This window comes from Elephantulus edwardii, unplaced genomic scaffold, assembly GCF_000299155.1.
Source record: "Elephantulus edwardii isolate Elephantulus edwardi_28Jun2011 unplaced genomic scaffold, EleEdw1.0 scaffold00017, whole genome shotgun sequence".
Classification (NCBI taxonomy): Eukaryota; Metazoa; Chordata; class Mammalia; order Macroscelidea; family Macroscelididae; genus Elephantulus; species Elephantulus edwardii.
The window spans coordinates 29036836-29058397 of record NW_006399767.1 but is presented as its reverse complement, the minus strand read 5'-3'; the positions used below and the strand labels follow the sequence as shown (position 1 = coordinate 29058397).

The window sequence follows — 21562 nt, the reverse complement described above, 5'->3', positions numbered from 1 at the left end:
ACCTGACTGCAGCCAGCTCGTTAGGCCAAGGTGTTTACAAGCCTGAGAAGTGCAGTAATATGAGACCCAGTAAATGCTCTTAGAAATGAGCCTCAACCACCTCATCTGCAGAGCTGACTGTGAGACTCCTTCCAGCCCTGGTATCCCTAAAGTTCAGGGCAGGATGGAGAGCAGGCCAGTCCTTCACCCAGAAACCATCCCCTACTGAAGTCAGACAGGACCCAGGACCTGAAACACCCCCTGAGCCCTCCCCGTGATACGAGGTTTGTCACCAGCACTTGTGATCCTGAACTTGTCACGAAGGTTTTAGAACACCTCTGGGCCCTGTCCCCTAGTGTACAGGCCTTCCAGAGACCAAAGTCCCCCATACCTGGTAACAGCTCAGTTGGTAAGAAGGAGTGCTGAGTGGGGACTCAGGAGGCTGAGCGAAATCAACACAAGCACCACACATATACACCCCCGGAGGAGACAATCCCGTTATTTAACAATCAGTCAGAATGAACCTGGTCATAGGCAGAGACGGGGTCCTGGGGCTCCCCTCCATCAACCCTCTAACTGCAGGATCAGGAATAATGAGGTGTGCCCAGCAGAGAAACTCTGATGACAAGACAACAATGGGATACTCAAGGGGCATTTACCAGTTCAAGTGGAAGAATTTCAACTATTTCAACTACCCACTGCATATAAACCCTGACCACTCCCCTCAGCATTCCTCCTCTCCTGGGGAGTGACCGGACAAGCATCAGGCCATCCCCAGCAGATCCAGACATACAGGTTAGTCAGGCCAGGAACCAAACCCCGGGTAGGTACGCCCTGGGGAGAGAGAGTCAGAGCCCTGAGGAAAAGGAGACCATATATTCCAATGTTCACAGTGGACGCTACAGGTGCTGTGTGAGGGAGGCGGAGCTCAGCCCGGAAACCCCACAAGGTCACTGAGGAAAGGCCTGAGGCAAGGATGAGGTGCCGGGAGCATACCCCTGGACAGCCCTGTCTCCAACATCCGCTGATATTTATTAGCATTTCACTGTTCTTTGTTGTCATTTCAATTTCTGCTCTTTAAATAATTAATATAATTAATTTTAAATACAAAATACACAGTGTCCTTTCTCTTCTCTTCCACGTGTTTGGGGTGATTGGGAAGTGAATTTTAAATAAGGGGCTCAGCTCTCTGACAGTCATAGGCTCTGGTGGGAAGGCCAAGAGCCCCAAGTGCCACCCCTCCCCTGGGGTGTCCCGAGTCCCACTTCACCCCTCCACTGAGCTGCCCCTGGAAGGGGGTTCACAGTGCCCTGGCCCATGGCTTCCTAGATGATGAGGGGCCTGACTGGGAGGTGGCACAAGGCTGGTCCAGTGGGATTTCAGGTGTGCTTGCTTCTAATGGGCAGGGTCAGGTAGATGAGTTCCTAGCCCATGAAGCAGACAGGTCCCAGCAGCACCCCTCCCCGCCTTGAGGGTGCCCCCAGGTCTGAGAAGGAGGCGTCCAGCACCGGCAGCTGGTCCAGCACAGGTGTCCGCACCTCCAGCACTGTCCGGCCTTGCTGTGTCTGGAAGGGGAGAAGGGAAGAATTGGGTGGAGTGGAGTGCAGTGGAGACACACAGAGCCCCAATGTCAGGCCTAGGCTCACCTCTGAACACCCTGAGATGTAATCCCCTCAGTCTGTGTCACATATGCAGACTTTCTTCCTTTTTTCCTAAAGTTTCTTCCATAGAGTATGACTGGGTAAGTTTGTGTGTGAGTGTGTGTATGTGAGTGTGCACGTGCACATGCCCATGAGTCAGGCCTACATGACTTTGGGTTTGTGCTTCAGATGATCTTTGTGGGTGGCTGTGTGGATATGTATATATACATACATTTGTGGGAACATCTGTATGATAATAGTCCGTGTGTGTGTACTTGTGTCACTGCACCCAAGAGACTCTGTGATGCATATACATTTGCTCTGATTGACATGTGCCTCTGCAGCCTGTACATATATGTGCCTCCAGGGCTCACCCTTATGACTCTGGTGTGTACACACATGTGAACCCCACCTGGCAGCTCACATAGACCAGCTTCCATCCTTTCCACCCTCCTCAGCCCTAGCAAAGCCCCAGGGACCCTATCTAAGGCCAGGAAATTGGACTCTTCCCCTACATCTCTGGAGCCCCTTCCCGAAGGGTCTTCTCATCTCCATCCTCCAGCTTCAGCGTCTGGGATGCCCCCTTCTACCACCCAGCTCTTCCGAGTTCCCACCTGGCAGCCATCTCTGAATTCTTTGACATAGGGACTGGTCTCTGGGCTCAGCTCATCTTCATTGGCCCCTCGGAGCCTCAGGGGACCGCTGCGGGGGGGCCCAGAGCATGGGTAGGAGACATCCTGGTGGGCTGAGACACTCAGCAGCCGCAGGAAGGTGAGCTGGACCACACCAACCAGGGAGCCTTCTGAGTCCACATAGGAGAACTGTCAGGAGATAAGAGTCAGGGTCATTAGAGATAGAGACAAGGGTGTGAAGAGAAGCCACAGAAATAGGGCAGCTAAGGCAGATTATGAGCAGAGAATGAGTGAAAGAAAGCCTTTGAAGGAAAGTGAGGGTCCAGCATGGGACCCGGGGATCTGGGGAAAGTCAAGATCTAGGAAGGGTCTTGAGGGAGAGACAACATGAGCATCGGAGGACCAGAGAGAAGGTGAGGAAAGGGAAGTGAATGATAAAAACCTGTAAGGGCAAAGGGCAGAGATCTCTTGGGTGTAATAGCCAGAAACCACCAGGTCCTGAGAGACACATACAATGGGGCGGGGTAAGGGGCAGCTCTCACCTGAGTAACATCGTCCCTGGGTGTCACGCAGGTTTCTCCTCCTGCTGTAAAGTTGCAGAAAACCCGGAAAGCATCACGAGCACAACCCTGGTTGGGGTCGACCCAGTACTCTCCTGACAGGGAAGGAGAAAGTGCATCAGGGTCCAAAGGTCCCAAGCTCCATGCTCTTGATCCCTACATTCTCATTTCCCTCCCAGTCCTCAGTCACCCACGGCTCCTTACAATATCCCTCTTCAGACTCCTCCCTCGCCTCATACCCTCACCCTGTCTCTGCGCTGATTCTCTGACACCCACTCATCCCCATAAGCAGCCAGGCCCAGGCCCCTCTGAATGGGGAGTTATGAGTAGATGCATGCTCACATTGCACATAACACGTGGCTGCGGGTCTGCCATGTGTGCTCATCTGTGTAAATGCAAGTATGTGTGTGTATGTATGTTCATCTATACCTGCAGAGACTCGACTCAACAGTCTCTCTTAAGTGACTTACAGCCTCAAAACCCAGTGGAAGGTCAGCTCTGAGTCAATTATGACTCAGTAGCAATGAGTTGGAGTTTGACAAAGACTGAGCTGATATGTTCTGGTTTAACCACATTTTGCTGTAAGGCGCCATCAAGTTGATTCTTGACTCAGTGGCCCTCTATGGTAGGGCAGAGTTGCCCCATGAGTTTTTCAGAAGGCCAGTTTTTCTTTCATGGACCAGTGATGGTGTTGTTGTTAGTGCTGTCAAGTATAACTCATAGGAAACCTAGGAATGACAGATCTGAACGCTGCCCTGTCCGAGTCATTGTGACATTAAAGGTTTATTCAAAATTACTTTCCTAGCCATCAAGTGACTTTGCCATGTGGATGGGAAGGAATGTGTGAATAGGGTGTGTCAGCCTATCCACGAGGGGATTGGCTATCTCACCAATCTACAAAGTCATTAAACTGGATGTTGGATCCAGTGGCAGGAAGAAAATCTTCTCCCCTGCCAGCAAAAGAAGAAGAATCGAGAGAAGTCACTTCATCTTTCGGGACCAGAGCAACATCCATAACAGCAGAAGCAGAGGAAGGACCAGAGGAACCTGACATGACATGGAGCTGACTGCTATGCCTCCCAGACAAAACTACAGTTAAACTAAGAGCCTTTGCCCAAGTTTGTTGGACAATTCAGGGAGAGGTGGAGAGTCAATCTTGGCAGGACTGAGGACTTTGTAATGGTCTAAAACCATTAGACTCAAGGCTCAGATTGCTGTGAGCACATTTTGGAAGTTGTCCTGACTACATTTTGCTACTATCCTGGATTATAAGCTTTTAATTTGCCCAATTGGTTCAGTGTGATCTGTGATCACATCAGATTTTGGACCAGTAAAGCAGTAAGATGGGTGTTGAGATGAGTAGAAAGATGTACGAGAGCGTGGGGGACATGTCTGACCTCATAGGAATTGGTTTTGTGTTGCTAATGCTGTTGACAGGGACAGTTTCCCTTTGTGAAGTGGGGAAGGATCAGACATGGCCCTTCCTTCCTCTTTTTTACAGCCATCCTCACCATCGCTGACACACTTGAGCCCATTGTTAGGGTCACTGTGTCAATCCATCCCATTGAGGGCCCATGGACCAAAAGATGGATTCAAACCACCAATCTTTCAGTTAACAGCAAATTGCTTAACTATTGTGCCATAAGTGCCTCTCGGTTTAACCATATCAGTTGCTAAAACACTGAAATAATTGTGAACTGATAGGTGAACAGGTACTACCCCAAGTTCCTCCATCCCTACAATGGCCCCTAACTCCTTCCTCAAGACCTTCCAACATCCATTCTGATTGTTCCGGCCTGTGCTGTTGTTAATATCCTATCACCCCTGGTGTATCCCTGAGACCAGCACGAACCATCAGGCAGTTCAGGGTGGCACAGCTTCAGGTCCTGGCAAGTGCGGGCAGGGCTGTCCTGGGTCCCTGTTGGCCGCCTCATCTGCTCGATCTCATCCCGCAAGGAGTCAAGTGAGCCAAAGATCTCCTCCAGCCCCCCAGGACTTCCTGGGGCACCCCCAGGCAGCATGGCCTCATCATCTTGCATCAGGCGACTGCCATCCACTGAGCGCCGTGTCTTCTTGGGCATCTGGATGGGCAGTGGTTGGATCACCTCTCCTGGTGGGCCCTGAGTAGGGGGACAGGTGAAGAGGGCAGAGATGTGTCAGTACGAGGTTCTGTGCATCATAGAAACACTGGGACACAGAAGACTACTCTGAGAAACAGGCCTTAACACATCACTCACCGGGTGTCCTGGAGGACCTTGGATGCCTTTCTCTCCCTTGGGTCCAGCTGGGCCCTGTCAAAAAAGGAAATGAGATCATAGAGGAGTCAAGAGGTCAAGTATGGGATCACGGTCATAGAAGGGGCAAATCAGTCTCCAGGCCTGGAATGAGGGCTCTTGTATGTTTGCCCTGGAGAGGCAGTGGTGGGGTCAGAGGTCAGAGCTGTCTCAGGTCACTCACTGTGGCTCCTTTGGCTCCTTTGGGGCCGGCAGGTCCCTGGGAAAATGAAGAACAAGAAAGACATAGTCACACAGTCTAGGGACAGGACATAGAGGAATGCAAAGACAATAGTGAGTTGACTGGTTACTGCAAGAAGGCAGGTGTGAGGGAGCATGGGAACATCCAGGGAGACCCTGAAGAATATCTGAGGTCTGAGGGTTATGTGGAGGATACCAAGGGCTCTGCTTGTTAGGCTGGCACTTGCCATGAAGTCACTGGAAGAATCTAGAGGTGGAGAGTAATGGGGCTTAGAGAAGATAGTAGAGGAATACATGTACTCACGGGGATACCGGGGGGTCCTCCAGGACCAATGGGGCCAGATCCTCCTGGGATGCCCTACAAAGAAGAGGGGATGATTTACCCAGCTCTTCCTCCCACACACACTCCCAGCATGTGTCTCCTCCCATATTCCACAGCTGAGTGCTCACCCTCCCCTTCCCCCAACCCCATGATGTATTGTCCAGCCTCCACTCCTCCCAGGACCACCCTACTCACTGTCTCTCCCTTTTGTCCAGCAGAGCCCTGAGGGCCAGGAAGTCCTCGGTCACCTTTCTCTCCCTGCTCTCCAGGGGGACCGATCAAGCCAATGAGACCTGGGTGACCCTGGAGAAGGGGACAGGTGGTCAGAGGGGTGCACAGGGGAGACTTGTGGGTGATAGAGAAGGAAAATCAAGGGTCAGAGTCAGGAAGATACAGAGAAAGACACAAGGTTGAGGGAGAGGGGGACTCTGAGTGGCCCTCACTGAGGACCCCAGGACTTAGTGCTGCAGGTCTAAAGCAGAGGGTTGGCATCCTCAGAGTCCCACCTTCTGTCACTCACCTTCTCTCCCTTGGCTCCAGCATCACCTCGAAGGCCAGGAAGCCCAGGGGGTCCCTGTGGGAGACAGGAAGTCATGATCTCCAGAAAGAGAGAAGGCCATTTTCTCATCTCACCACTTGCCACTTACCCCAGGCCTCGGCTCAATGCCCACTGCCTCCCCTGCCCCTCAACCTGCCCAATCTACCATAACTCACCACAGGACCCGGAGGCCCGGCCTGGCCTGTGGCTCCAGGGCGGCCTTGTTGACCCTGCAGATGCAAGGGGACCACAGGGGTGAGGAACAATGTCCCCACCAGCCTATCCCCTCTTCCCCTCTTCTCTTCCCACCGTATCCCTCCTGTGACCCTTCACCCCACTCACCCCAGCCCAAGCCCCCCACTCCATGACTCACCACTGAGCCTGGGAGCCCCCTCAGACCATCAGGTCCAGGCTTGCCCGCAGGGCCTGCAGGACCCACAGCGCCTGTCTTCCCTGGGGCACCCACAGAACCAGGGTCTCCCTGAAATACACACAAAGAGCATGTCCTAAAGGGCATGAAAGGGTGTGGGTGTGGGCATGAGGGTCCAAAGTGGGCAGAATGATGTACGGAGGAGAGAAAACAAACCCCAGGGTCCCCTGGGAGCAGAAACAAGAGGAGGGAATCCCTCATCTCCACAAGGGACTCAACTTGGGAGAGGTGGGAGTGAGGTGGTCAGCAGGGTACAGGGACTCTGAGGAGTAAGAGGACCAGGATGTCCCAGAATCCTGAGCAGCCTCTCCCTCACCTTGGCTCCTTTCTCTCCTTGTCGCCCCTCAGGACCAGGTGTGCCAGCAGGGCCCTGCAGGTGGAGGTGGAAAGAAAGAGATGAAATAAGGGGTGATACTGCCATCAAGTCTGTCCCAACACATGTCAGTCCCATGAGTGTCCGAGTGAACTAGCGTGTTGTTCTTAGAGTTTTCAATGGGGGATGTATCAGAGGGTGATCACCAGGCCTTTCTTCCAAGGTGCCTCTGTGGTTCACCTAAACCACCAACCCTCTGGTTAGCAGCCCAGAGCGTTCACCATTTATACCACCCAGGGGCTGCAGGCAGTGGGGAGCCAGGATTCATTCCATGCCCCCTTTCTGTCCTCCTGGTACATGCCCCCATCTCTCTCACACAAACACACACACACACCCTTGTGCACAAACAAGGGGCTCATTCATAGGTGGTAAGACCTGGTAAAGCTGCAGCAGTTGTTAAAACATTTCTGCACATTTGGTGAAGAGCTACAGTCGCCTGCCAAGTGCCCACCTCCTGTCCCAGCAACTAACAGGTTAATCCTTGGCACACCAAGAGCCCTTCAATGTCCATTAAATTGGTCAGTAAACATCAGCCCTGGCAGGAGCTTACATTCCAAAATCCAGGAACAAAGATACCCAAAGATACCCAACACTCTTACAAATACGCATGCACACGCACATGCATTCCACCCCAAGGACAACCCTGAAACCAGCCCCAGGCATCTTCCTGCCCATCCCACCTGCCGCGGGCCCCCTCTGTCCACCCAGCCGGAGACTGCGGCCCAAAGTCCCAGCGGTCCTCCTCCCCTCACTTACCCGCTTTCCAAGTGGCCCAGGGGGTCCATTTTCCCCAGTGGGACCAGGGGAGCCCTGAAGAGGGAAGAGTAAAAACAGCTGAGTATCTGGCCCCCAGCCGAGGGCCCCCTCAGGGGCGGGGCCGAGATTCAGAGGAAGGCGTCTGAAGGCTTTTGGGCAGCTGGGGTCACTAGGCACTCACAGGCTGTCCTGGCTCGCCATCGTCTCCACGGTCACCTTTAGCACCATCCTGGCCCTGCAAGGATGATGTGAGTAAGGTCAGAGGGGGAGCGTGACACAACTGGCATTACCCCCAAAGCTGTCCTTCCTCCCATCTTTCCACCTTCCCCACAATATCCTCAGCTTCCCAATGTCCACATCCATTGACCTCCATGGAATCCACTCCCTTCGTCTCTTCCCCTTCCTGGGTAAGACTCACCCGAGGTCCACCTTCTCCAGGGGGGCCAGGGTCTCCAGGAAAACCAACAGGACCCTGACTCAAGAGGAAAACGAAGGTAAGGGTGACAGTTCCCCAAACCCAACCAGAGCTAAGAGTCCCCACGGGGCACCTCTCCCTCTCACCAGGCAGTGCCCCACACCCCACCTTAGGAAACGGTCCCTGGCTCCACCTCATGTGCTCCATGCTTCTACTGGAGCGGCAACTAACTAATTTAATTCACTTTCTCTCAGGAGACTGGACTCCATACGTTCTTCCCAGGAAAATATTATTAGACCCAAACCAAATCCATTGGCTTTTTTTTTTCTCTTGTTGTGTACTGTCCAGCAGGATATGACAGACACAGGAGATTGCCCCTCCTTCTCCAGCAGAGCATCTGGTGGATTTGAAACATGCACCTTCAGGACTGCAGCACAGCTTCTTGCCAGAAGGCCACCAGAGCACCCTCAAACTGTATATTATTAGAGCTTCCCTCCCAAGTAGCTGTCCGGCTTGGGGTTCCCAATATTCCAAAGTGTCTTCACTCCCACACACTTGTTTTCTCAGGTCTCCCGCTCACAAGGCCCTCCTCTTAGACCCCCAGACTTACAGGGTTCCCTTTGGGGCCATCATCGCCTGTAGGGCCTTTAGGCCCTGGTGGGCCTGCTTCTCCTGCCTGTCCCGCTTCTCCTTTCTCTCCTCGGTCCCCACGTGGACCCTGGAAGAGAGGGGAAGAGCACAGATGGTTCCAGAGAGGTCCTGAAGATCAGGATGCAGGTCCTGCTTCCAAGACACCCTCAGCCACCCACACCCCACCCTTTTGGTGCCGTGGGAATACACAGAACAGAAAGTCTACAGGAGAGCGCCTGGCCCCTCTTCCCCTCAAAGAACGATGGCAGATCCCCCTCACATGAGGGCCAGGTCTTGCAGAGAATGGTGAGGAGCAGACTCCCAGGTGTGGGAGAAGTTCTGGCTCAAAGAGGCTTGCAGGAACAGTGGTGGGAGTGGGAGGTTCCTGCGGGCACCTGGAGGGGATTCTAACACTACTACTCACCTTGACTCCTGGCTCACCCTGGACCCCTGGAGATCCTGACTCTCCCGGCTCTCCCTGCAAGGAGATTGAGTCCAAAATGTCTTTCCAAAATCTTAATCTATTCCCAAACCAGCATAAATCAAACCTTTCCCCCCATACCCTGAAAAAACCCAACATCTATCCACCCTCATCCAATTACCTTCTCTCCAGGGGGACCTAGGTTCCCAACACCTCCTGGGGGACCTTGTGGACCCTGGAAAGGAAACAGATCATTGCTGGGGGATAGAGAACTGGATGAACATCCCAAGGTCCATCAGGGAAAAAAAAGACAAGAGAGAGAGTAAACCTTCCCATGGTTCACTGACTTCCTGAGACAAGGTTAGTGTTTACAGTATGGAGGGAAGGAAGCAAGGGTTTGGTCACAAGAACTACTGACAAAGGGTTAAGAGGACTCACATCAGCTCCATTGGGTCCAGCTGGGCCTCGCGGTCCTGGGGGGCCAGGTGGTCCCTGGGAAGGAAGAGATACATAAGAGATTTGGAAGGGAAATGAGGAGTGGCAGACAGAGACGAATGTTGGATTAGGTGGGGAGCAGAGTCCTGAGACGAAAAGAGACACAGAAGGGAAGGAGCAGTCAGAAGGTTCAGGGGTCCTGGGATATTGGGGTACAGGCTGGATGGAAGGAGGGGGTGTTAGCAGGCAGATATCACATCCCATCAGTGGGATAGCACTCACCATGGGGCCCACATCACCTGTTTCTCCTTTCTCCCCAGAGGGGCCTGGCAAACCCTGTGCAGGTGTACATAGACCCAAATGAGGTGCCATGCACCCTTAAATCTTCCCCAGTCCTCCCCAGAGCTGTTGGCAGATCCCACCTCTCAACATACCTGTAGGCCAATGGGTCCTGGGGGTCCATTGAATCCTCTTATTCCTTCATCACCTTTGGCTCCAAAGTGTCCCTGGGGTCCCCGAGCTCCAGGCTCCCCATCTGCTCCCTGAAGGGAGGCAGAGACAAGGGGAGAAAGAACATGAGTCAGGGATCAAGCCTCCTTTATCCAAAAACCCCATACAGATCTGGAGACCCAGTCAGAACCCCCAACCTCATATGACTCTATCCCCAAGGAGAGAAGGGGACTTAAGGGCAGTCACAAAGATGCCAACCCCTCACTCACTCACCGCTGTGCCAGGCTGCCCCACGGGACCAATGGGCCCAGGGGGTCCAGGAGGGCCCTGTGGGAGAAAGGAGAGTCAGATACACCTGACAAGGAAAGAGAACAAACAAGTGGACATAGGTTAAGGCCAGGAGGTCGGAAGTCAAAGGTCATGGATACTTACATGTTCCCCTTTGTTCCCTTTGGTTCCCTTTTGTCCAGGGTCTCCTACTTCACCCTAAAAGAAAGATGAGACAGTGGAGAAAGGGGAGAGGGGGAGAGTGGAGAGAATGTTAGGACAGGGCCGAGGTAATGCCCAGATCAGCAATCACAACTGGAAGGAAGACTGAGCTCAGGGTCTGGGGGTTCTCTCACCTTGTCTCCATCTTCTCCAGGTCCACCTGGAGGTCCAGCAGGACCAGGAAGCCCCACAGGCCCCTGAATCCCATCACGACCAGTGGGACCAATGGGGCCCTTCTCACCCTACAGGAAATGAAAGGAGTCATGGCCTTAAAACAACCTCTCTCAACAGCCCCACAGGAAGTCCTCTGCGACCCATCACCCCCCAGCTCACAGGCTGACCTCTCCAAGTCACACACACACACACACACACACACACACTTACCGGAACACCTTTCTCTCCTGCTGCTCCAGGGGGACCTTGAGGTCCCGGGCGTCCTGGGGGCCCAATAGGTCCCCCCGATCCTGCTGCACCTCGCTCACCAGGAGATCCCTGAGTGGGGAGGTAGAGTTAGACCTTCAGGGAGGAGATCCCAGATCACCCACACCAGACCCCTGACTTGCTCCAAGAAGAAAAGCTCAAAATAGGATGTGTCCTGAGTGACCCTTGACTCCCTTTTCCAGCCCCACAGCCCCTGCCTAACTCCAGAGGCCGCTCCGACCCCTCCCTCCTCCACCTGCTTTCCAGTTCCTAATGCCCTTCAGGGGCTCCACACTCACTGCAGGGCCAGGGGGGCCAGCTGGGCCTTCATTCCCCTTCAGACCAGGTCCACCCTGTGAAAGAGAGATCTGGGTTAACTGATGAGATGGGAAGGTGGGACAGCACCAGGAGAGGAAAGGACAGGCAGGGCAGGTGAGTCTGGGAAAGGAGAAGGCCCAGAAATGGGGTAGAGAAGTGACACTAAGGGTGTCATGGCACACCACGACTGGTCACAGGCAGTCAGGTTTGTAGTCACACTCACAGCAGTGCCTGGCAGGCCTCTTTCTCCTGGGAAACCCCTTAGACCGGCAGGACCATCTTTTCCAGGGGCCCCAGGGGGACCAGGGTCTCCCTAAAAGGGAAGAAGTGATGAGCTACAGCCAGGTCCCCAAATGGAACAGAATGCTCTGTGCCCCCTTAGACCCTTAGTTATCTATTTTCTTTAACCCCAACTCCAGTCCCTCAGTTTGCCCTCCACCCAATCATCACTGACCTTGGTTCCTTCCTTGCCAGATGCTCCAGACAGTCCCTGTTCTCCAGGGGGGCCTGGGGGGCCTGGGTGTCCTCTCTCCCCCATAGGACCGCTTTCTCCTGCTGCTCCCTGTGAAAGGGACAAAAACATCCCAGACTTAGACCCTTGCCCCCTGCCCCCGCTCCCCACTATTTACCCAAAGGCCAGCCCTGGCCAACCTAAAATGTACCTGTACCTTCCACTCACACCATTCAAAAAATATTTCAAAACAAACAAGAACCCTGTTTCCATCAACTCAATCCCAACACACAGAAATCCCACTGGACAGAACAGACCTGCCCATAGGTTTTCAAGACTGTAAATCTTTATAGAATTAGAGTGACTCATCTTTATCCCCAGAAGCAGCTGGTGAGTTCAACTGCCAACTTTGAGGTTAGGAGCCAAAAGCTTTAACCATTGTGCCACCCGAACTCCTCACATCCTTCTCACTCTGAAAAGTTATTGTCATCAAGTTGGAATTGACTGCTGGCTGAACCCATTTCAAGGCCTGGGAAGGGATTGCCCAGCTTTTTCACTTGGAGCCTCTGGTGGATTTGAACATCCAGAAAGATGCAGCCTTTGAGTTAGCAGTCAAATCCCTATAGACCAGGCCACCAGAGCGCCCCCACAGGATTCTGGGGCCCAAAGCTGCAAGGAAATTCCTGGGTGGAGTGACTGCACCACCTTGTGCACCTACTAGAGAACTGCCTCATCTCCCAGACAGGACAAGAACTGGCCCAAGAATCAGACTTAAGTTCAAGTCTTGGCCCCAAATCCCAGTCCCCATTGTTACCCCAGCCCTAGAGATGCAGGTTAGGCAAAGCAGGGGCAAGAGTATATGATTTAGAGACAGGGGAAGAGAGACAAACAACTCATTTCAGCGTCAGGAATCCAATCTCTTCCAAGACAGACATACCTGAGGGCCCACCACACCTGGGGGACCAGGGGGGCCGGTCTTCCCTTGGAAACCCTGAGGAAGAGGAAAAACAAGTGGTCAGATGAGCCACAGACATCGTGGAGGAACGTGTCACCTTGCCACCCCAGGTCCCTGTGAGTCTCGGCTGCCCCAGGCACTCACTACTGCCAGCAGAACCTCTGGGGTGGGGAGGGGAGGGGTAGGGTAGCCTTCTCAGGTCTCTGGCATTAGAGGGTTTGAGGGTGCCACCGAGGATGGGCAGTTGGCATCACTTACCACTTCTCCTCGCTGGCCTGGGTGCCCTGGCAGCCCATCCTTTCCAGGGGGGCCCTGCAAAGGGTTCAGGTGTCAGGTGAACACAAGACTGCGATGAGGGATAAAGGAAACCAGATTCCCAGAACTGGTAGGTCAGAGAGGTCTGAGGTCAACTTACCGGTGGTCCTTTAGGGCCAGGAAATCCATTGGGGCCCTGAGGTCCAGGGAGACCCTAGAACAGAGAGTTTGGATCAGGAGAATGGAGAGAGGGAAACACAGCTTCTTGGGGGACATAGGGGAGTAAGGAGGGAGCTGATTCTGCTCAGTCTCCCTGGGGTGCACTGCGGAACAGGAAGACTCCAAGTTATACTCACTCTCTCTCCAGGAGGCCCGTGGGGGCCATCACCACCTGATGTTCCCTGTGGGGGAAACAGAGTCAGGGAGTGGGAGAAACTGCTCTCCTCCATCCCAGAGGCCAGAGAGGGCGAGAGGGAGCTGTTGGGGAAGGGGAGGAGGGAGCAGGGAGCACCACTCACCTTTGCTCCTGATTTCCCAGTGGCTCCTCGGGGCCCTCGCTGACCCCGGGGACCCTAGAGAGAGGGGAGGGCAGTTGTCAGAACAACCCCAAACAGACCCTGTTTGGATCTTGAGTCATATGTTTCTCCCCACTGCACTCACCGTGGGACCTCGTTCTCCCCGAGGCCCTGATTTTCCTGCCAGGCCCTGGTGGGAGAGAGATGAAAGAACAGTCACCTAGGGCCTGTCCCCACTGCAAAGCCCCTTAAAATCCCCCCCTGTGCTTCCCTCCCTCACCCCAGCTTACCCGGGCTCCCTTCTCGCCACTGGCTCCAGGAAAACCAGGGAACCCCAGGGATCCCTGGTGAGGACAGAGAAGGGGAAAATTGAGAAGTCAGGAAGAGGGAGGGTCCAGGAAGGCCAAAGGAGGACAGGAGATGCTAATAACTGGGTGGCCTTGTACAATCCTCGCTGTTCTCTGGGCCTCTGTCTCCACATCTGTAGAATGGTGGTGTGCTGGATTCCCCTAACAGTCCCCCCACTGCTCTGTCAGACTAGGTTTATTTGAATTGGGAGTCAGGAAAGGGGGAAATGGACGAAGGACACAAATAGGACATCACATCACCTTGGGACCTTGGCGTCCAGGGTAACCAGGCAGACCAGGAACGCCCAGCTTGCCCTATGGAGGGACCAGGAGCAATTAAGAGAGAGTATCCACAAACATCATACTATCCCTTGGGGTCTCCAACCCTCAGAAATGGAAGCCATCCCCCGCCCAGCAACACTCCTCACCGAAGCCCCTGGCTCCTCATCTCCAGTCCCCTAAGCTACCTGACCAAACGTGGCTCTCCTAAAGCCTGCCATGTTATCACTTCCTTAAGAATCTGCTCTGGTCTCACCACTGCCCGCCTCCCAGCCTCAGCTTCTATCGTCTCTAGTGTACACTCAGCTCCACCGAGGCCTCCACGCCATGCTGGGTGCCACCCAGCTTCCCCAGCATGCACTTCTCCCTCCTGCTTCCAGGCCCGCCTGGCCAAAGCAGCTGCAGAGCAGCGGTTAGAGCAGCAGTTAGAGCAGGGATTCTGCAGCCAGACTGTCTGGGCCCACATCTCGCTCTGCCCCTCAGGGGCTGTGTAATCAACAAGCATCCTAGCCTTCATGTTCTCATCTGAAATATAGTATCGTTATGTGTCATCGAGTCAGAATCAACTCACAGCTCACTCTCCAGCAGGTTTTCAGAGGTGATAAACTGCAGAGGAGGAGACTGTGCTTCTTCTTCAACTGGTGCATTTGACCTGCCTACCTTTGGGCTGGCAGCCCAACTCCTTATCCACTAGACCATAGTGCCTACCTCGTAGGCTTATTATGATGAGCTAGTCTGTGTTCATGATGTGGCATGAACTAAGTGCTCATTGAGAGCTGGCTGTGAAGATCTCCAGTCTCACCTCTTTACTCACTCCCTTTTGTTCTATCTGGGCACTTATTTCCCCTCTGCATTGCACCAACCCCTTAGCTCCCATTACTCAATGTGTCTTGTTGCCACCAATATGCTGTGAATTCCTGTGGAAGAGGACTGTTCCCTGACTCCTTAAACCTTCCCCATCATCCACCAAACCTATCAGTACTTAGGAAGTCATATATCTACAGAAAAGCTTGCATAAAAATGTCTTTGACTGACTCGCTGTGTACAGCAGGTGGAAACTCCCACGTGCATCCTGACCCAGCACCTGGGTGCCCATCACTCCACCTCCCTTGAGAACCCAGCCTTCAGTCACTCATCCCCATACCTTCTCCCCCATGAGCCCAGTGGGCCCAGGGTCTCCAGTGGGTCCAGTCCGTCCCTTCGGGCCCTCAGGGCCATCTTCTCCCCTGGATCCAGGGACTCCAACCTCGCCCTGGGGGGAGAGTGGAAGAGGTAAGTGTCATCAGGGACTTGAGGGGAGGTGAGGTGGACCCCAAGAGGAAAAGCCAATACCAGTGAGGCTGAGAGGGACTGGAGGTCCTAGAAGTTATTGGGGGACAGAAAAGAACACCTCACAGAGGCAGGGAGAGTCACATGATTGGAGGATTCATGTTACCATCCTATGGGTATCAGTCTCTAAAGGAGCAGAGCACTGGAGTTGGGGAGCCAAGGGGATCAAGGAGACAGACTGAGGACCGGGGACTTCAGAGTGGAGGATCACTAGGGCATGGAGTTGGGGATGGGGCAGGAATTTCTACTCACCCTGTCACCTTTCACACCCATGTCGCCTTTGAATCCAGGAAAACCATCCTCACCCTGAAAAAGATGTGGGTGATGTGACATCACAGATGACAGAGATGGAAACCCCACTGCCATCAAGTTGATCCTGACTTATAGTGGCCTACAAGACAGAGCAGAACTGCCCCCACAGACATCCCCAGGCAGTGATCTTTATAAACTTAGACAGCCACATTTTTCTCCTGAAAAGCAACTGGTGCATCCAAACCGTTGACCTTTTGGTTAGCAGCCAGGTCCTTTGGGCACTGTGCCACCAGGACTCCCTGATGGAGGGTTGGGGGTGGTAAATGGAGGGCTTCCAAGAACAAGGGGGAAGGATAAATTTCAGGAGCCTGAAGGCAGCATGGGGCAGACTGGAGGGGCGGGGGAGGAGAGTACAGGGGATGAGCAGAAAGGTTGGCGTGGGGCCAGAAGGTTGGGGACACACTGCTCACCTTCTCACCCTTATGTCCCTTCAGACCCCGAATTCCATCTACACCCTAGAATTGGAGAGGAAGGGAAAGAGATGAGAGAATGGAGGCTAAGGGACAGAATCCCTAAGGCCCACATCTCACCCCCCCAGCCTGGAGGTGAGTTACCTTGACACCTCGAGGTCCTGGGTATCCTAGAGGACCCTGAGGTCCAGATGGACCCTGGAAGAAAAAGGAAAATACTTTATAAAAGGGTCTCAGGGTGTCACTGTGGGGATCTCAGCAGGTGGGATAAACCGGAAAGACAACATACTAGAATCTACATGGGGACACGGGCCCTGGGAATTGAGACTATCATCAGAGCCACATGAATGAAATTTCGAGGATCTTGAGGCCCCAAGATATGGGTGAAGATTCCTTAGGGTGGTGGAAGGTTGGGTAGAAGATCTCACCTGGTTTCCTTTGGTTCCAGGGGGACCTTCCTTCCCAGGGTGACCCTGTGGGTTGGAGGTAAAGAATGTGGCTTGTAACCTCTGGCCTCTGAACTTTTCTGTACTGCTCGCAACCTTCCCTAATGAAGCTGAAAGACCACAGGCAGGCACCAGCAGCAATCTCAATCTCGCTCTCAAAGCCCAGAGGTCACTCCTTGGGAGTCAGCGCCAAAGGGAATTAGAGATAAGTATCCACTCACCGGGGGTCCATCAGAACCAGGCATGCCAGGGAGCCCTGGTTTCCCTCGAGGACCCTGCAGAAAGGTAGGAAGCTCATCACAGGGGAGAAGGGGGTGTCACCTGGGATCAAAGCTGAAGCACCAGCCATTTAGGATCCTCCCTGTACCCTACACCCAACACATCTCCTGCCTATCACCTCACTTATCACTTACCTTCTCTCCATGAGGACCAATGGCACCCTGGGGTCCAGGGAGACCCTATACAGAAGGATAGAGTAGTCAGTGGGTATCACAGAAAGGTCTGCCCCTTCCTCCAGGCAGCCTCCCCCACTCAAAACATAAGCAGTGAGGGCCTGAGAGTCTTCATCTGCCTCATCCCAGCTCTAACCATTGCCCAGGGGGTCACTAAAGCTGGGAAGTGGGGACCACTCACCTGGGTCCCAGGAGTGCCCTGTTGTCCAGGAGGTCCTGGCTCTCCCTGGGGTCCCTAGAACAGGCAACCAGGTGGGTCAGAAGGGGGTGGTGACAGAACAAACACAGCAGGCACAGCCCAGGGCCAGAGCAGGAAGCAGGCAGCAGGTCAACTGCACTTAGCTTGGGCTTCAGGGACTAACAAAGGGCTGAGGTCCCCCTTCCCCATCACTCACCAAGCTCCCTTTGGGACCATGAGGACCATCCATGCCTCGAATTCCCTGAAACACAAGAGAAGCATGAACTGGCCAGGTCTGAGGGGTGTGTGGTTTTGGAGCGGCTGGCCATTCAAGGAGACAAGCAGTCACACATCCATCAGTCCTCCAGTTCATCCCAAACCTGGACACACAGCTAGCCCACAGGGCGCGGCTCAGCAAGTCTGTGGCTTTGTAGGGTTTGATTTTTGTTTTTCTTGAGGACTTTTTTTTAAAGCTGTGTTCAGAGCCCTTGAAACATAATACGCCATGGCCCTCTACAGGCACATGAGGGGAAGCCTGAAGGGGGTTTAGGTAGAAGCCAGATAGATAGCCAATAGGGACTAGGAGCTCACAGAGTGGGAAGAGGGAGGAAGTCCAAAAGGACTGAGAATTGGAGAAATCAGGGGACGGGAGGGCAGTTACGGACAGTCACTTACCGGGGGTCCAGGAATACCAGGTGGGCCTTTGGGACCAAGGAGACCTCGAGGTCCCTGTGTTCAGTGTTGGGGAGGAGACAGCACCCATGAGTGAGAGAGAATGTGTCCATTTCATGCCCATTTCTCTCCCTTGAATTCCCTACAGCACCCCATCCCACCTGACCCTTGCACTCACCGACTCTCCAGGGAGCCCCCGAGGCCCAATCTCTCCATCGTCTCCCTGCAGGAGGAGAACATTGTGAAGGGGCCTTTCTTTCTGGGCCTCTCCTATATCAATCCCCCTCTGTATCCAACTCTTACCCGGTCTCCATCCTCTCCAGGGGGGCCAGCAAGACCCTGGGCACCAGTCTCACCCTGGAAAACAAAGGAATAGGTAAGAGGGGGCTCAGAACCTCCAACACAGGTACCCATATGGTCTCTCTTCAACTTATCAACCAGTTATAGTCATCAAATTCTTCTAGGACCCCAGGCTGTTTCCCTTGCCTTGAAACCCCTACCCCCAATCCCATTCCTCATAAAGAATCCCCCAAACTTTCTCCAAAACTCTACAACCTAGTATACTCACCCTATGTCCCTTCTCTCCAGGCAACCCTGGGAGTCCATCAAAACCTCGGTCACCCTGTAAGGAAGAGGGGCAGCCAGAGTAAGGGCCCAGCCCTTCCCCCTACAGTGTTCTGAGTAAAAAGGAGATGCATCATGGGACGATGTGGGGAACCAGGTCAACTGCAGAAAATTAATGAGCCCAGGCAGTGGTGGTTGTTATTGTTGTTAGATCCGTCGAGCCAAATACAACTTAAAGTGACCCTATGAACAGATTTGTACCCTGTCCTATTCCATGTCATCCTTATGATTTCTGGCATTCTCAAGCCCACCGCAGCAGTCACTGTATCAATCCATCTTCTTAAGGGTCATCCTCTCTTGCTAACTTGCTAACCCTCCACCTTTCCAAGAATGATGTCCCTCTCCAAGCAACATGCCTAAAGCATGTGAGATAAATCTTTGCCATCTTTGCCTCCAAGAAGCATTCTAGCGGCACTTTTTCTAAATCATATCTGTTTGGGGGTTGTTTGTTTGTTTGTTTGTTTTGCAGTTTACAGGATAGTCAGTACTCTTCTCCAACACCACAATTCAAAGACATCAATTCTCCTTCTGTCATCCTTATTCACTGTCCAGCTTTCAGATGCATAGCAGATGACTGAAAAGACCATGGTCAGGTGGAGCTAGAAGCTGTGAACATCAGAGAAAGGCTCAATCCGATTACCTTCACTCCAGGTTCTCCAGGCATCCCTCGGGCTCCATCTGCACCTGCTCGGCCCTGAGGTACAAGACAAATGTCAGAGCAAGCCAAGGGCACAGTCCTCCATGCTCCACATCCATCTCCCCTTTACTTCCCCACCAACCCAGAGTCACTTACTCTTCGTCCAGCTTTACCGGGAGGGCCTGAGAGGCCCTGAGGTCCTCTAGGGCCCTGGTGATGAGAAGACAGGGACAGAGTTAATGAGCACAGATATAGGGGGATACATGAAGATGGAGGTCAGATGTTAGGAGGAGGTCACCTGAGGTCCTAGGTCTCCAGATTCTCCTTTCAGGCCAGGACTTCCAGGTTGTCCCTATGAAAGAGAAAAGAGGGTGGCCATGCTGAAGAATACATTCAGCAGGGACCTCAGACACCCCATTTCCCCCACAAAAGAGGCAAAACAAATTTCAGACAAACCCATTTCCAGAAAAGTCCATACCATATGCAGTTCACACACACACACACACACACACACACACACACACATACACACACATGAGACCCCCTCTTCCAATGCTCACTCACTTACCAAGGGTCCAGGGCGACCTGTGTATCCCATGGGGCCAGGGGGGCCACGGAGTGCCAGCTAGGAGAATACGAGAGAGCTGAGCTGAGGAAGAGGCCCCTGGAGAATGCCCCATCCTGATACACTCTCCAATTTCACCCATCCACTCCTATCTTCCTTCAGCTGCCTTACAGTCTCAACCCTGCTCTCAGCCCTAAACCAGCCCACACGTTCCTTGTCCCTACATTCACTCCACCTTCCCCTTCTAGAGCCCCTTAGAGCTTCCCTTCCCATCATACCACCACCACCACCAGAATCCCCCTACCCCACTCACCCGTGCCTGCTGCAGGATTGCCTGGGCCTGAGCCTCCTGGGCTGCCACCACAGGACCTTTGTCACCCCCACCACTGCCAAACCGGAACTTGAGGAGAGTAGAAAAAGGAAAGGGGGTTCAGGTTTCCTTTCAGAAAATCTGTGTCCCTCTCACCAGAAGCTTCATCTAGCATTTCTATCTCACCCTCCATTTCTGGGACACCCTTCTCGCCCTTGTTCAGCATCCCCATTATGTTCTAAATAATGAATTTGAAGTTTTCAGAAATTCAACTGAATTTTTAGACCCTCAAGCAGATTTTCAGAGACTGTACAATTACATGGGAAAGAACTGTCCCTCTTTCTCCTGTGGAGCAGCTGGTGGATTTGAACTGCCTGCCTTTGGATCAGCAGCACAGCTCCTTACCACTAAGACACAGAGCTCCTTCCTTTAGTCTTCTTGTTGTTGAGAATCAACTCTAGCTGCCCCTTCAGCAGGTTTTCAGAGGCAGTAAATCACAAGAGAGATTATTCATCTTTCTCCTTCACAGCAGCTGGTGTGAACTGTTTACCTTTGAATTGACAGGGCAATTCCTTACCACTGAATTCCCTCCTTCATTTGTGGTGTTGTTATGTGCCATCGAGTCATCCAAGACTCACAGCGATTCATGTATGATAGCTCTGAACTCTGCACTGCATGGTTCTAGGTGATCCAAGTTGGGTTCTAAAAGATCTACATAACGTCCCAGATGTGCCTGGTTCGAATCCACCAGATGCTCTGCTGGAGAAGGAGGGACAATCTCCTCCTGTACCAGTCAGATCTGATTTGATGGTACAATGCACACAAAAAAAAAAAGATTTACATAACGTAACGAGTCCTCAATTTCCTATCCTAAAAACCAACCTCTTTGGGTAGATGGTCTCTAGGGGCAGGACCTGTACTATAGTGATTCTTCTAGAACTCTCCTGGCTCTCTGGTTCCTGATGATGCAACACAACTCCACCAGCTTCCCATCATCCTTTCCCTAAATCCAGAAGATAACTTACAGGGAGCATAAGGGATGTGCCAGGAGGCCCAGGGGCTCCGTCTGATCCAGGGAGTCCTGCTCGACCCGGTGGACCCTAAGGAGAGAAAGGATGAAAACAACACAGTGACAGCCACAGGAAGAGACTAGAGTCTTGATACCATTTTTAAACCCTTCTCAAATGAACAAATGCAGGCATTCCTAGATTTTTCCTGAATACCAACCCCCTACAAGAGAAAATGAGGGTGAACCACCAGGGTACACCTCTCTTCAACGAATGTCTACCCTCTTATCTAGCTGTTGAAGGGCACAACAGCTCCCTCTTTGATTAGTCAGCCAACTAACAAGGAATTAGTGAGCCTGGTGCCCTTCAGTGGGGACCAGTGGCTCCTCTGAAGCCCCTACAATCAGGACACTCTCTTACCCTCTCGCCAGGGTCTCCAACTGGACCTTGGTTCCCCTGAATGCCAGGGGGACCATCCAATCCCTGAGGAACAAAAGAGGAAGGAGTCGGATATCAGTAAACAGAGGCCACTGGGC

The 21562-nt window shown here is 53.0% G+C and overlaps 1 protein-coding gene across 3 annotated transcripts in view; it reads right to left on the bottom strand.

The window, feature by feature from the left end:
• Nucleotides 1-1403: 1403 nt before the first annotated feature.
• The window catches only part of COL11A2 (collagen, type XI, alpha 2), a 36017-nt gene continuing 15858 nt past the window's right edge, over nt 1404-21562 (bottom strand). For all 3 annotated transcript variants that reach the window (XM_006882100.1, XM_006882101.1, XM_006882102.1), the window contains 56 exons: nt 21447-21509; nt 21045-21119; nt 20023-20109; nt 19713-19769; nt 19443-19496; nt 19301-19354; nt 19148-19201; nt 18452-18505; nt 18187-18240; nt 18062-18106; nt 17887-17940; nt 17429-17473; nt 17215-17268; nt 16995-17039; nt 16803-16856; nt 16564-16608; nt 16280-16333; nt 16136-16180; nt 15666-15719; nt 15229-15336; nt 14067-14120; nt 13749-13802; nt 13604-13648; nt 13462-13515; nt 13300-13344; nt 13104-13157; nt 12947-13000; nt 12671-12724; nt 11737-11844; nt 11506-11595; nt 11264-11317; nt 10929-11036; nt 10679-10786; nt 10488-10541; nt 10329-10382; nt 10040-10147; nt 9888-9941; nt 9609-9662; nt 9352-9405; nt 9174-9227; nt 8730-8837; nt 8123-8176; nt 7886-7939; nt 7705-7758; nt 6892-6945; nt 6519-6626; nt 6322-6375; nt 6128-6181; nt 5803-5910; nt 5590-5643; nt 5269-5304; nt 5049-5102; nt 4664-4931; nt 2794-2906; nt 2234-2440; nt 1404-1544 (listed from right to left, as the gene is read on the bottom strand). In XM_006882100.1, the coding sequence (XP_006882162.1) occupies nt 1404-1544; nt 2234-2440; nt 2794-2906; nt 4664-4931; nt 5049-5102; nt 5269-5304; nt 5590-5643; nt 5803-5910; nt 6128-6181; nt 6322-6375; nt 6519-6626; nt 6892-6945; nt 7705-7758; nt 7886-7939; nt 8123-8176; nt 8730-8837; nt 9174-9227; nt 9352-9405; nt 9609-9662; nt 9888-9941; nt 10040-10147; nt 10329-10382; nt 10488-10541; nt 10679-10786; nt 10929-11036; nt 11264-11317; nt 11506-11595; nt 11737-11844; nt 12671-12724; nt 12947-13000; nt 13104-13157; nt 13300-13344; nt 13462-13515; nt 13604-13648; nt 13749-13802; nt 14067-14120; nt 15229-15336; nt 15666-15719; nt 16136-16180; nt 16280-16333; nt 16564-16608; nt 16803-16856; nt 16995-17039; nt 17215-17268; nt 17429-17473; nt 17887-17940; nt 18062-18106; nt 18187-18240; nt 18452-18505; nt 19148-19201; nt 19301-19354; nt 19443-19496; nt 19713-19769; nt 20023-20109; nt 21045-21119; nt 21447-21509 (3990 nt within the window). The remainder of the gene's footprint in view (nt 1545-2233; nt 2441-2793; nt 2907-4663; nt 4932-5048; nt 5103-5268; nt 5305-5589; nt 5644-5802; nt 5911-6127; nt 6182-6321; nt 6376-6518; nt 6627-6891; nt 6946-7704; nt 7759-7885; nt 7940-8122; nt 8177-8729; nt 8838-9173; nt 9228-9351; nt 9406-9608; nt 9663-9887; nt 9942-10039; nt 10148-10328; nt 10383-10487; nt 10542-10678; nt 10787-10928; nt 11037-11263; nt 11318-11505; nt 11596-11736; nt 11845-12670; nt 12725-12946; nt 13001-13103; nt 13158-13299; nt 13345-13461; nt 13516-13603; nt 13649-13748; nt 13803-14066; nt 14121-15228; nt 15337-15665; nt 15720-16135; nt 16181-16279; nt 16334-16563; nt 16609-16802; nt 16857-16994; nt 17040-17214; nt 17269-17428; nt 17474-17886; nt 17941-18061; nt 18107-18186; nt 18241-18451; nt 18506-19147; nt 19202-19300; nt 19355-19442; nt 19497-19712; nt 19770-20022; nt 20110-21044; nt 21120-21446; nt 21510-21562) is intronic.